Source organism: Dromiciops gliroides, chromosome 1, assembly GCF_019393635.1.
Source record: "Dromiciops gliroides isolate mDroGli1 chromosome 1, mDroGli1.pri, whole genome shotgun sequence".
Taxonomy (NCBI): Eukaryota; Metazoa; Chordata; class Mammalia; order Microbiotheria; family Microbiotheriidae; genus Dromiciops; species Dromiciops gliroides.
Window position 1 is genome coordinate 633388812 of NC_057861.1, and position 13958 is coordinate 633402769.

Genomic DNA, 13958 nt, shown 5'->3' on the forward strand with positions numbered 1-13958 from the left:
CAGACACTTGACACTTACTAGCTATGTGACCCTGGGCAAGTCACTTAACCCTAATTGCCTCACCAAAAAAAAAAAAAATCCTGTTCAGTCCTCCCTTGTTCTCCATTTCCACTGCCACCACCCTAGTCCAACTCTCATTGCCTTACATCTTATTCACCTGAAAAAAGACATGTCTGAACTCAGACTAGGGCTTTTGGGACATTAGGTCACTGCTCACGGGATCTTTTACTCTTAGTGCACATCAAATATTCCCAGATCTCAAGGTGTTTACATTTTAATAGGGATAGACAACACATAAAGGGGAGTGATGGCCATGGAAGGATATTTTGTTTGTGGGCCAATGGGGGTTAAGTGACTTGCCCAGGGTCACACAGCTAGTAACTGTCAAGTGTCTGAGGCCATATTTGAATTCAGGTCCTCCTGAATCCAGGGCCAGTGCTTTTTCCACTGTGCCACCTAGCTGCTTCATGGAAGGATATTTTGGTTTGGAACGTTACAAGAAGAGAGGGTAGCCATAGGGAACTGACTGACACACTCTTCCTTAAACACAAATCGCACCATTCCCCTGTCCAGACATCTTCAATGACTCCCAATTTACAAGGTCCAACTTTCCAACTGTATTTCTCCTCTGCTTTCTAACATTGTGATCTCAGACAATGTACTGCCCATCTTTGGGCTTCAGCTTCTTCATCTGAAAAAAACAAGGTGATTAAACTTGGGCTCTAAAGTTCCTTCCAGTTCTAATAATCAAAAGTCCTATGTATTTCTAAGTCTAGTCAAGCTGATCTAAGCAATATTCTAGAATTTCATGCTATAGCTTCTTTTTTTTTGGGGGGGGGAGAATGTGACAATTCAATTCATAGACATTTATCATCTTTTGAGTGCCAGGAATTCCGACAGGAGCAGGAGATACAAAGAGACCACCCCCTTTCCTCCCCAAAACCAGTCCCTTCTCTTACGGATATAACATCATCTATTCTTAATTTCCATTCATTCTTATACAGTACGTTGTGCCTGGTCCTCAAAACAACTGTGTAGAGAGTACAAGTATTATCTCCAAAGGTTCAATGACTTCCTCTTGGTCACTCAGATTAAGAGAAAGAACCTGAGCTCAGACTCTGACTCCAAACCCAGCTTGATTTTTAAACCAGGATATCCTCGGGGCGAAGGAGCAGTGTCAGGATGGGCGGTCTTTGTGCAAGGCAATTGAGATGGCTTGATAAACCTCCTTTGTTCTAACAGTAACAGTATCTACAGTATCTAGTAAAATCAAGTTTTTAAAGTTCTTGATTTGTCAAGAATTCAGAATTTTGGCATACTGCCCCATCCCCTTCACTCCATTCCCCAGTTTAGCTCACTTTTTGTAAGTTATGTCCACCCCAAGTCACGGAGGTATTGACCATCTCCACCCTCTTTTTGCCCCTCCCCCTTTTCTTTCATATCAGCAAATCCAAGTGCCAGCCAGCCCCTTTAGCTACTTCTACCCCGCCCATACTAGACCCATAAAACCCAATGTCCTGAATCACTCCTGCTTCACTCCCAAGACACAGATTTCTTTACCAGCACATCTGCAGATTCTGGAAAACTCAGGTCAGTAGAAAGAATGGAGGGCTTGGAAAGGAGTTAGACGGAGAGAGGCCAGATAGGAGAGGCTCTTGGCCCGTCCTGGATGGTCTCTGCACTCTTCTATCCTTCCCAGTAGATGTCTCTACCCCTCCTCTCTTCTTTCCTACACCCTACAACGCTCCCGGTTCCTCTTCCAGCAATGTCTGTAGATCCACTTCCCTACCATACATTCTCCCAGCCTTCAGTGCTTACCACTGCTTCTGCCTTTAGGTCTGCTAACCCTGTGGTTATTTCTGTTACTTACTGCTTACTTATGTACCTACTTATTGCTAGCACTGGAGTTATTTCTCTTGTTACCTTCCTAAACCCATGAGTTCATCCCCAGATTAACAACTTTTTGCTTTGTTTTGCTGTGTTGCTGACAGCCTCAGGTTGAGCCCATACCATAATACCAAACTCTAACCCAGAAATGATGTTGCTTAATTCAGTGTGCTGACACTGAAAGGAATTATGCCGGCAAACGTTTACCAGCTGGCCCTTAAGGAAAAGAAAATGTAGCATGTCACACTCTGAAGTTTAATATGCATTATTAACATTTTCTCCATCACTTTAAGTCTAAACAACGAAATCAAGCCCTGATTTATAGCATTTGCCAATTTCTGAGGTGTAAATAAATGCCCATACTGACAACTGAATGATCAGCTCTTTGGTTTGAGCCAGCTCCAGTAGATATCTGAGTAGAGATGAAGAGAGAGATTTAGTGGATTAGATTTATGGAAGTTACTAAGCATCCAGAAGGAAATCCAAAAACAAGTATAGGAGAGGGAGTGGCAAGGCTGAAAGAGCCTAAGGAGGGACTGAGAATGGAAAGAAAAGTGAAAAGCTCTAGAAATAATGGAGATAGATCATAGATACTACAGAGTGGCTACAGTGAAGGGAGAATAGCAGGTGAGACATCCAGTAGTTTACAGGAGCCAAAGTTCAAGCAACAATCAAGATGAACTAGAGATCCTCAGGCAAATTTCACTTCACAGGTGTCACTGAGACTTGGTGAGATGGAACCTGTGATAGCAATGTGGTTCTGGAAGGTTCATCTTATTCAAAAGAAACAGCACAAGAAAAAAGGGGAAGGGGGAGGTTGTGGGGAGGTATTGGCATAGGGAATAAATCACTATAGAGTCAGGAAATTTGAATCCTGATTTTGATAATATGTAATGGAATCCTTAGCAAGTTCCTTCATCTCTCCCAACTTTGGTTTCCTCATCTATAAAATGTAAAATGGGGATAAAAATAGCACCTACCTCATAATATCAAATGAGATAAGCTTGGTGAAAACCTTAAAGCATCATATACATGTTAGCTATACTCATGTGAGGAAATTTAGGAATCAGAGGGGGAGAGAACATCAAATGAAGATCAACAAATTATTAAGATCAATAGGGGTAGGATAGAGCACCGGTCCTGGAGTCAGGAGTACCTGAGTTCAAATCCGGCCTCAGACACTTAACACTTACTAGCTGTGTGACCCTGGGCAAGTCACTTAACCCCAATTGCCTCACTAAGAAAAAAAAAAAGATGAATAGGGGTAGGGGCAGCTACGTGGCACAGTGGATAAAGCACAAGTCCTAGATTCTGGAGGATCTGAGTTCAAATCCGGCATCAGACACTTGACTTACTAGCTGTGTGACCCTGGGCAAGTCACTTAACCCCCATTGCCCCACCAAAAAAAAAAAGATTAGAGGCTAACAAAGAGAGAACAAGTGTCTCTGAAAGAATAGAAAAACCTAACACCTCTAGGAGCGGTCAGAGAGGAGGTTCCAACCACCAACTGACAAAACAAACAGCCTTCCACACTGTTTCAAGCTGATTGGTTGAGAGTGGTTTCATGTTGATATAAGGTAACTTCAGGACACTGAACTTTAGAAAGGTCAAGCCATGCTCTCTCAGCAGGGTACCCCTGGTAATAATATTCTCACACTTCCCCCTGTGCTTCATTAAGAAACAGTAGTTTTCTTAAATGAAGCAATCACTTTACAGATACTTGTAACTAACAATGTGGTAATAATATTCTCACGATTGAGAAGTGTAGCTTCCAGGAATAAAAGAGTAATGGTCCTTCTCACACAAAGTCAGATCTAAACAACTATAAAAATATTAATTGTTTGTGGGTAGGCTGAGCCAATATAATAAAAATGACAATTCCATGTAAATTAATCTATTTGTTCAGTGCCATACCAATCAAATTATCTTTTGTTTTTATTTTATTTTTTTAGTGAGGCAATTAGGGTTAAGTGACTTGCTCAGGGTCACACAGCTAGTAAGTGTTAAGTGTCTGAGGCTGGATTTGAATTCAGGTACTCCTGACTCCAGAGCCAGTGTTCTATCCACTGCGCCATCTAGCTGCCCCCAATCAAATTATCAAAAAAATATTTTGTAGAGCTAGAAAAAATAATAAAATTTCTCTTAAAGAAAAGCTCAAGGATTTCATAGACAATCAGTGGGGAAAAAAAATTTGAAAGAAGGTGGTCTAGCAGTACCACATCTCAAACTGTATTATAAAGTGGTAATTATCAAAACAATGTGGTACTGGCTAAGAAACAGAGTGGTGGATCAGTGGACTAAATTAGGTACAAATTGTTCTTGTTTGTCCTTTGCTCTTGAATAGGACTATGACACTGAAGTGATGTCATGACTTGCACTGAATTGGATTTAAGTGAGAGAGAGCTGTGCAAAGTCACCAACTTCACTCTCCTCTAGGGCCATCAGATTCCAGTGGCAAGATATACATCAGGACTACTGGAGATGGCCCGGGATGTTTAAGGCTATTGGGGTTAAGTGACTTGCCCAGGGTCACACAGCTAGTGTCTGAGGGGAGATTTGAACTTGGGTCCTCTTGACTCCAGGACCAGTGCTCTATCCACTGTGCCACCTAGCTGCCCCTCAGATACAATGACCATAGTAATCTAGTATATGATAAACCCAAAGATCCAAGCTTTTGAAACAAAAACTCATGATATAACAAAAACTTCTAGGAAAAGCTGGAAAATTATATAGCAGAAACTAGGTAGAGATGGTTATATCTTACACCTTGTACCAAGATAAGGTCAAAATGGGTACATGATTTACTCACAAGGGTGTTACCATAAGCAAATTAAGATGGAATAGTTTCTCTGTTAGATTTATGGATAAGAGATGGATTTAGGATCAAATATAGACAGCATTACAAAATGTAAAATAGATAATTTTGATTATGTAAAATTAAAAAGTTTTTACAACAAAACTAATGTAAACATAATTATATGGAAAGCAGAAAACTAGGGGAAAATTTGCAACAAGTATCTCTGATAAAGTCCTCATTTTTAAATATAGAGAACTGAGTCAAATTTATAATAAGTCATTCCCCACATAATAAATGGTCAAAGGATATGAACAGGCAGTTTCTGACAAAAGAAATCAAAGCTTTAAAGTCATATGAAAAAATGCTCTAAATAACTATTGATCAGAGAAGTGCAAATTAAAACAATTCTGAGGTACCACCTCCCACCTATCAGATTGACTAATATGACAAAAAAAGAAAGTGTTGAAGGTTGGAAGGAATGTGGGAAAACTGGGACACTAATCCACTGTTGGTAGACTTGCAAACTGATCCAACCATTCAAAAGGGCAATTTGGAACTATGCCCAAAGGGTTATAGAACTGTGCATACCCTCTGATCCAGTAATATCACTGCTGGGTTGATATCTCAAAGACATCCCCAGGAAGAGGAAAAAAAAAGACCTATTTGCACAAAAATATTTATAGCAGCTCTTTTTGTGGTGGCTAAGAATTGGAAATCAAAGGAATTCGCATTAATTGTGGAATGGCTAAACAAGCTGTGGTATGTGATTGTAATGGAATATTATTGTACTATAAGAAATGACAGGTAGCATGGTGGATAAAGCACTGGCCCTGGATTCAGGAGGACCTGAGTTCAAACCTGGCCCCAGACACTTGACACTTATTAGCTGTGTGACCCTGGGCAAGTCACTTAACCCTCATTGCCCCACCAAAAAAAAAAAAAAAAAAAGAAATGACTAGCAGGATGATTTCAGAAAAGCCTGAAAAGACTTAAATGAACTGATGTATAATGAAGTGAGCAGAACCAGGAGAACATTGTGCACAGTAACAGCAATATTGTTTGATGAACTGTGAATGACTTAATTATTCTCAGCAATACAATGATCCAAGACAATACCAAAGGACTAATGATGAAGCATAATATCCACCTCCAAAGAATTAATTGAACAGACTGAAGCATGCTATTTATCACTTTCATTTTTTTCCTTTTATTCGAGTCTTCTTATACAAAATGACTAATATGGTAATGTTTTACATAATTATACACATATAACCTATATCTGATTGCTTACTGCCTCAGGGAGGGTGGAGGAGAGGAAGAGGAGGGATAGAATTTGGAACTCAAAACTTTAAATAAAAATGCTTAAAAAATTTTTTTTGTTTTTGTTTTTTTGGTGAGGCAATTGGGGTTAAGTGACTTGCCCAGGGTCACACAGCTAGTAAGTGTTAAGTGTCTGAGGTCGGATTTGAACTCAGGTCCTTCTGAATCCAGGGCCGATGCTCTAGCCACTGCACCACCTAGCTGCCCCTAAAAAAACCTTTTTTTAAAAAAAGAATAATACTGATGTATTCTGCCTTGGTCAGACTGCTTTCAGTTTTGGGTGTCACAGTTTAAGGAAACTGGTAAACTGAAGAGCAACCAGGAGGAAAAAAAACCCTTGATATACTTGTCTGAAGTGTTTTAAGTCCATGCCTTCCTACCTTTCCAGTCTTTACACCCTACTCCCCTTGACATGACTCTGATCCAGTGACACAGGCCTCCTGGCTATTCCACAAACAAGACACTTCATCTCTCAGCACCATGAATTTTCTTTGGCTATCTCCAGTCCCTGAAGCACCCTCTTCCCTCCCCTACTCTACTGACTCCTCTGTTTAGTCATCTCCAGTCATGCCTGACTCTTTGTGACCCCAATGGGGGTTTTCTTTTCAATTTTCTTGACTAATGTACCACCATTTCCTTTTCCAGCTCATTTTACAGATGAGAAAACTGAGACAAACAGGATTAAGTGACTTGCCCAGTATCACACAACTAGTCAGCTTTGAACTCAAGGGGTCTTCCTAATTCCAGGCCCAGCATTCTATCTACTGTGCCACCTAGCTTCCTGTCACCTCCACCTTTAGACTGTAAGTTTCCTGAGGGCAGGACCTATCTTTTGCCTCTTTTTGTATTCCCTTTGTGTAACAACAGTGCCTCGCTCATAGAAGGTACTTAAATCAAAGTTGACTGACTCAGGACACCAAAGCTATCTTTAACTATGTGAAAGGATATGATGTAGAAAACCGATTAGAGAGGCAGCTAGGTGGCACAATGGATAAAGCACCGGCCCTGGAGTCAGGAGTACCTGAGTTCAAATCCGACCTCAGACACTTAACACTTACTAGCTGTGTGACCCTGGGCAAGTCACTTAACCCTAATTGCCTCACCAAAAAAAAGATAAGAAGAAGAAGAAGAAAACAGATTAGAAGCGCTCCCCTTAGTCCCAGTTAGCGAAGCCAGGAGCAAGGCAGAAGTTTTAAAGAGGCAAGTTCAGGCTTGATACAGGAAAATGCCTTAACAACTGGACCCACACAGAGGCAGAATATGTGTTTGGGGAGCAAGGGCTGTCCCTCTGCACATCTTTAAGATGGAGGTTCATTCACTACTTGCAGTTCCCTGATCCAATCATTTGCCTTACAGGATGGAGCTGATCCAAGACAGCCCTCGGATGCCCCTCGTGTCTGTGAAGGGTGTTCCACTCCTCAAATACTTTGCTGAAGCTTTAGAACAGCTGAAGGATTTTCAGGCCTGGCCTGATGATGTTCTCATCAGTACCTACCCCAAGTCTGGTGAGCAAACCCCACCTAGCCTAATTCTAATAAAGCCTCCAGAGTCACAGCTTCCTGCTCTCATAATAGCTGGGCAAGTATTCAGGATCCAGGGGCTTTTGCCCTTCAGTGTTTTTCACCTACCTACAATTCAGAGGTCTACTTCCTTGCTTCTGATATAACCAAGAACCCCTTTTCCCCTTACTTCACATTCTCATTGCAGGAACCACCTGGGTGAGTGAGATCCTAGATATGATCTACCAAGGAGGTGATGTGGAGAAATGCCAACGGGCCCCAATCTTCCTCCGAGTGCCATTTCTTGAATTCAAAGCCCCAGGAATCCCCTCTGGTAATTGAACTGCTAGTGGGGTGGGAGGCAGGAAGGTCTAAAAAAGTAGGAAAAATTGAGTGGGAATGTAAGGGAGCTGGAGACACAAGATGTACTAGAGGAGTTAGAGGTGGAAAACTGGTAGGACAAATGGGACGAGGCCTACAACTTGTACTGTTAGGTGAGTCAAGAAAGACTTTGAGAAATGATGTCCCTGACTGACTGCCAACTCCACCCATTCTCGGCCTTAGGCATAGAGACTCTCAAGGAAATACCTCCACCACGACTACTCAAGACACACTTGCCTCTGTCACTGGTCCCCCACTCCTTGCTGGATCATAAAGTCAAGGTAAATGGGAAAAGATGCAAAGCCGAATGAAGGAGGGAGTTCCAAACCATACTAGACTCCCAGGGATGGAAGGAGGAAAGTGGGCGCTGAAGAGAATTATACATACCCACTGAAGACGCTTCTTCCAAGTAGATTTTGGTTGTTGGTTTTTGGTTTTTTTGGTGGTTTTTGTTTGTTTGTGGTTTTTTTTTGGGGGGGGGGATTTGATCACCAACTTGTCTGGTGTTAAGAATAATCAGGACCAATAGGGAATATCAGAAAGAACAAATCCCTACTCCTGACCAGCCCACATGAGACCTTCTCTTCCCTACTCCAGATCATCTATGTGGCAAGAAATGCCAAAGATGTGGCAGTCTCCTATTTCAACTTCTATAAGATGGCAAAGGTACACCCTGACCCTGGGGCCTGGGAGGACTTCCTGGAGGAATTTATGACTGGGCAAGGTAAGGTATGACTCAGTGGGCAAGTCAGACCCAAGGTTTTTAAAGGATGGGGTGCACAAAGGAGCAGAATGGGGCCAGATTTTAGTTTTTCTTCTTCCTCTGATCAGTATCATATGGCTCCTGGTACCAGCACGTTCTGGAATGGTGGGAGTTGAGAAAGCGGTATCCAGTTCTCTACCTCTTCTATGAAGATATGAAGAAGGTAAGACTCTCCTCTTTCTAAGTTAACATTTGCCATTCCCTGCCAATGCCACATTTCTTACTAGGAAATCCTCGGGGCCCACTGTGCCATCCTTTTTCCCCTCCCCACACCTTTACAGACTATCAAACTGCAGGTATTGGGAATTTAGGCTGGGTACAAGAAGAGAAGCTTCTCTACACTCCTCTTCACACTGTCACAACCCTTCCAGTCTAGGAAGGCCATCCATCATAAGTCTTCATCCAGTAATTCCATTCCAATCATTTTCAACCCCAACCTTTTCCAGAAGACTTTGTAAACAAAGGTCAGGGAATTTAATATGGCTGGCTGGCTGGACACTGAGATTAGCCAGGATGGATTATTAAGATGGATGACGGGGCGGAGCCAAGATGGCGGAGGAGAGGCTGTGACTCCCACAAGCTCCAGATAAACCTGTCCATTCACGCCCAAATAATGCGGTAAAAATCAAAACCCAGAACAGCCTAATGCACATAAGAACAGAGTGAGACTGTTTCTCCGCAAAAAAGGGCAATTCTGATCACCTACTGATCAGGCTGAACAGCTCAGCGCGCGGTCCGGACCCAGCCAGGGACACTGCTTCCAGCGCACTTCAGCGTCTTCAGCACCAGCAGCTTCTGAGGCTACAATCACGGACTGGTGAGGGGGTTCAGAGGTAGGCCGGGGTGAAGTGGAGGCAGTATCTGCTGGAGTTGGGGCAAAGCGCCCTGGGTCTGAACCAGTGGGCTGAATCGAGTGGTAGTGGCCCAGTGGGGGAGGGGTAAAAGCACGCCAAGCTTCCGACCATAGAGAATCAGAGTTCAATCAGACTTCTGTTTCCGGGTCAAAGAGAAAGCAGCTGTGATTACTCACAAGCCAGGCAGGCTGAGAAGAAGCCCAATCACCCCCTGGGCCACGCTGTAGCACGAACGGTGTGTCCGGGAAGCAGCACTACACTTTAAGGAGTAAAAAGCCAAGAAACAGTAAGCCAGGATGAGTAGGCAGAGAAAGCAGAAGACCATCGAAAACTTCTTTGGGGAAAAGGTAGACCACAATACATCCTCAGAAGAAGAAGAAAATAATAGGGTCAAAGCTCCAACGTCCAAAGCTTCCAAGAAAAATATGAACTGGTCTCAGGCCATGGAAGCTCTCAAAAGGGACTTTGAAGAGAAAGTAGGAGAGATAGAACGAAGATGTAGAGAAAGAGAGGAAGGAATGGAAAGAGAAATGAGAGCAATGCAGGAGAGTCATGAGAAAAAAGTCAACAGTTTGAAAAGCCAAATGGAAAAGGAGATTAAAAAACTGTCTGATGAAAATAATTGCCTAAGAATTAGGATTGAACAAATGGAAACTAGTGAGCTTATGAGAAACCAAGACACAGTAAAGCAAATCCAATTGAATGAAAAAATAGAGGGCAATGTGAAATATCTCCTTGGAAAAACAGCTGACCTAGAAAATAAATCTAGGAGAGATAATTTGAAAATCATTGGACTACCTGAAAACCATGACCAAAACAAGAGTTTAGACACCATCCTCCAAGAGATTGTGAGGGAAAATTGCCCTGATATTCTAGAAGCAGAAGCTAAAATAGAAATTGAAAGAATCCACCGATCACCTCCTGAAAGAGATCCCAAAAGGAAAACCTCCAGGAATATTATAGCCAAATTCCAGAACTCCCAGGTCAAGGAGAAAATATTGCAAGCAGCTAGAAAAAAGGAATTTAAATACTGTGGAGCTCCAATAAGGATAAAGCAAGATCTAGCAGCTTCTACATTAAAGGACCGGAGGGCATGGAATATGATATTCCAGAGGGCAAAGGAACTGGGACTACAGCCAAAAATCATGTACCCAGCAAAACTAAGCATCATCTTTCAGAGGCAAACATGGAACTTCAAGGAGAAAGAAGACTTTCAGGCATTTGTTATGAAAAGACCTGAACTGAATAGAAAATTTGACTTTCAAATACAACACCCTGGAGAAGCATAAAAAGATAAACAGGAAAAAGACTTCATGAGGGATATTAAAAGATCAAACTGTTAACATTCCTATATGGGAAGATAATACAGAGGACACAGGTCTGAACTGAATACGAAGGGAAGTTATGTTTTGTTATTTGTGGGGTGTCTATGTATGGGGCCGGATTTGGGCTTGGGGCCTCCTGGGTCCAGGGCTGGTGCATTGTCCACTGTGCCATCTAACTAACCCATAATGACATCCTTAAAATAGGGTTGAGGTGTAGGAGAAATAGACTGGGGGAGGGGGAAGGGGAGAGATGGTCTGGGGAGAGGTTGTTCATATGAAGGAAACAAGAAAAAAGCTTATGGAGGGGAGGGGAAGAGGGGGAAGGAATTGGGGAGTGATTGAACCTTAATATCATCAGAATTGACTCAAAGAAGGACTAACATACATACTCAAGTGGGTATAGTAATATATTTTGCCCTGAGGGAGGGGAGGGAGATAAGGGGGGGGAGGGGAAGGAGGGAAGGGCAGATTCTGGGAGAGTAGTAAAAAGCAAAATACTTTCAAGGAAGGTGAAGATGTTCTGCATAACGGCACAAGTATGAAATATTGAATTGCTTGATTTCATAGGGAGGGTTGAGGAGAGAGGGAGGAAGAAAATTTGGAACATAGAATTAGCTCAAAGACCTTAAACTCATCAGAGTTGGCTCATGGAGGGAATAACATTCACACCCAGTTGGGAGGAGTAATCTATTTAACCTTATAGGAAAGTATGAGGGGAAGAGGATAAGGAAGGAAGGGTGGAAAAAAAGGGAGTGCAGAGTAGGGGAGGGGACAGTCAGAAGTAAAATACTTTTGAGGAGGAATAGTTTAAAAGAAGATGGAAAATAGAGTAAATATCATGGGAAGGGAATAGGATGGAGGGAAATAGTTATGATGACATTGCTGGGCTAATACGAAGAAAATTCTTTGTCAAGTTTAAGGTACATTATTTAGGGTATGATGAACAGGATACTATTAGAAAAACCTGGAAAGACCTACATGAACTGAAGCAGAGTGAAATGCACTGTATACGAAATAACAGCAATAGTGTAAAATGATCTGCTGGGAAGCATGTGGTTATTTTCAGCAAGGCAATGGTCCAATATAACCCTGAAGGACCATGAAAATGGCAACCCATCTACAGAGAAAGAAGTGATAGTATCTGAAATAGATGGAAACACATTTTTTTTCTTTTCTTTTTTTTTTTCTTTGTTGGTGAGGCAATTGGGTTTGGGTGGCTTGCCCGGGGTCATGTGGCTGGTGGGTGTTGGGTGTGTGGGGCCGGATTTGGGCTCAGGTGCTCCTGGTTCCAGGGCCGGTGCTCTGTCCGCTGCACCACCTAGCTGCCCCTGGAAACACATTTTAAAAAAAAAATGTTTTTTCTCTTTGACAATTCCACAGTCTGAAGTTTTGGGAGTTTTTTGACTGTTTTTTTTCTCACAACCTAGCTAATGTGGGAATGTTTTCCATGACTACTCATGTATAATTTATTTTGAAATGCTTGAGTTCTAGAGGGTGGGGGTGGGAATAGAGGAGGAAGATAAGTTGGAACAATTGTTTTTTAAAAATTGATGTTAAAATTTGTTTTTACATATATTTTGGAAAATAAAATTCTATTCTAAGAGTGAAAAAAAAAAAAAAAAAAAAAAGATGGATGACCCCAGTGTCCTACTCCTCCATCAGAATAATTAGTAACAGTTGACAGTGTGTTGTCAACCTCTTGGGCAGCCTGGTGAAGCCTGGGGAATTTTTAAATAACTGAAAGAAATGCTCAATTTCAGTTAGAGGTTAGTGGAAATAAAGATATAATTTTGTCCCTATCCAAGTTCACAGGTCTCCTGAACACAGATCCCCTTAGGTGGCTGTGGACCCCAAGTTAGAACCCCTGCTAAAGGTTAGGAATGAGGGCTAAAAGAGTACCATGAGTGGTTTAACTCTAGTCACGCTCTAACATTACAGGTTAGACAGTGTGGTAGAATAGAGGGAGCTGGCTCTCGAGTGAGAAAACTGGGTTCAAACCCCACCTCTGACGTGAACTACCTGTGTGATGTTGGGCAAGCTGCTTACCTCCCTTTCCTTCATTTTACAGACAGGAAAAGTAAGGCTAAGTTGGGCTAGGTCACCGAGCTCCTTTCCAGCTCTAGTTAGAATCCAATGATCCCCAAGGGCAGCTAGGTGGTGCAGTGGATAAAGCACCAGCCCTATATTCAAGAGGACTTGAGTTCAAGTCCAGCCTCAAACACTTGACACTTACTAGCTGTGTGACCTTGGGGCAAGTCACTTAACTCTCATTGTCCTGCCAAAAAAAAAAAAAGGGGGGGAGGGGGGGAAAGAATCCTATGATCTCCTACCTAAGTTCACAAACCCCCTCCAAACTCAAATTCTCCTTCAACTGTTACCATTCTCCAGGATCCCAAGAGGGAAATTCAGAAAATCACAGAATTTGTGGGACGGCCACTGCCAGATGATATTCTACATCGAATTATCCAACAGACGTCTTTCAAAAAGATGAAAGAGAACCCTATGACCAACTATAGCACTGTCCCTGTTGAAATCATGGACCATTCGATCTCCCCATTCATGAGGAAGGGTAATAAGCTCTGTGAAAGGGAGGGGCCAATGTATTAAAACTCACCTGGAGTAGGAAATGGAATCAAATAGAAGCTAGGGTTCTAAGACAGGCCTGCATTCTTGATACAGATAGCAGAAACGCAAGTGATTCTAAGAACATAGGGCGGGAGGGACAGAGGGAAGATTCTAGAGCTAAGCAGCTTGGGACAGAGGAGAAATGGAAACCTGTATCTCTACCACTCCTTGTCAAGCTGGATGTGTGCAAAGTCTAAAGGGGGAGAAAGTAGCTTTCAGTCATGCTATGCTAGCTCTTATTCTATTCTCTCATAGGCACTACTGGGGACTGGAAGAACACCTTCACTGTAGCCCAGAATGAGAGGTTTGATGCAGACTATGAAGAGAAGATGGCTGGATCGGACCTTCACTTTTGTACTGACTTCTGAAGAGAGGGTCATCAACCCAGGCTCCTGCACTGGCCCCCAATTTTTCTATTCTTCTAATAACCATTTTCAGCAAAATTAGCTTTCATATATTCTATTCTATTTTTTTTTGGGGGGGGAGCAGGGCAATGAGGATTAAGTG

General features: G+C 42.3%; 1 protein-coding gene across 2 annotated transcripts; it reads left to right on the plus strand.

Annotated features, from left to right (window-relative positions):
* The first annotated feature begins 1464 nt into the window (after positions 1–1464).
* LOC122734666 (sulfotransferase 1A1-like) lies at positions 1465–13904 on the plus strand. Of its 2 annotated transcripts, none has more exons than XM_043975644.1 (8): positions 1465–1590; positions 7361–7509; positions 7712–7837; positions 8068–8165; positions 8482–8608; positions 8716–8810; positions 13215–13395; positions 13707–13904. In XM_043975644.1, exons 2-8 carry the CDS (start codon positions 7362–7364, stop codon positions 13817–13819), a joined length of 888 nt encoding a protein of 295 aa, XP_043831579.1. In that variant the 5' UTR covers positions 1465–1590; position 7361; the 3' UTR covers positions 13820–13904. The 2 variants fall into 2 exon arrangements, with proteins under 2 accessions (XP_043831579.1, XP_043831580.1); XM_043975645.1 differs by lacking the exon at positions 1465–1590 and adding an exon at positions 6666–6807.
* Positions 13905–13958: the final 54 nt, after the last annotated feature.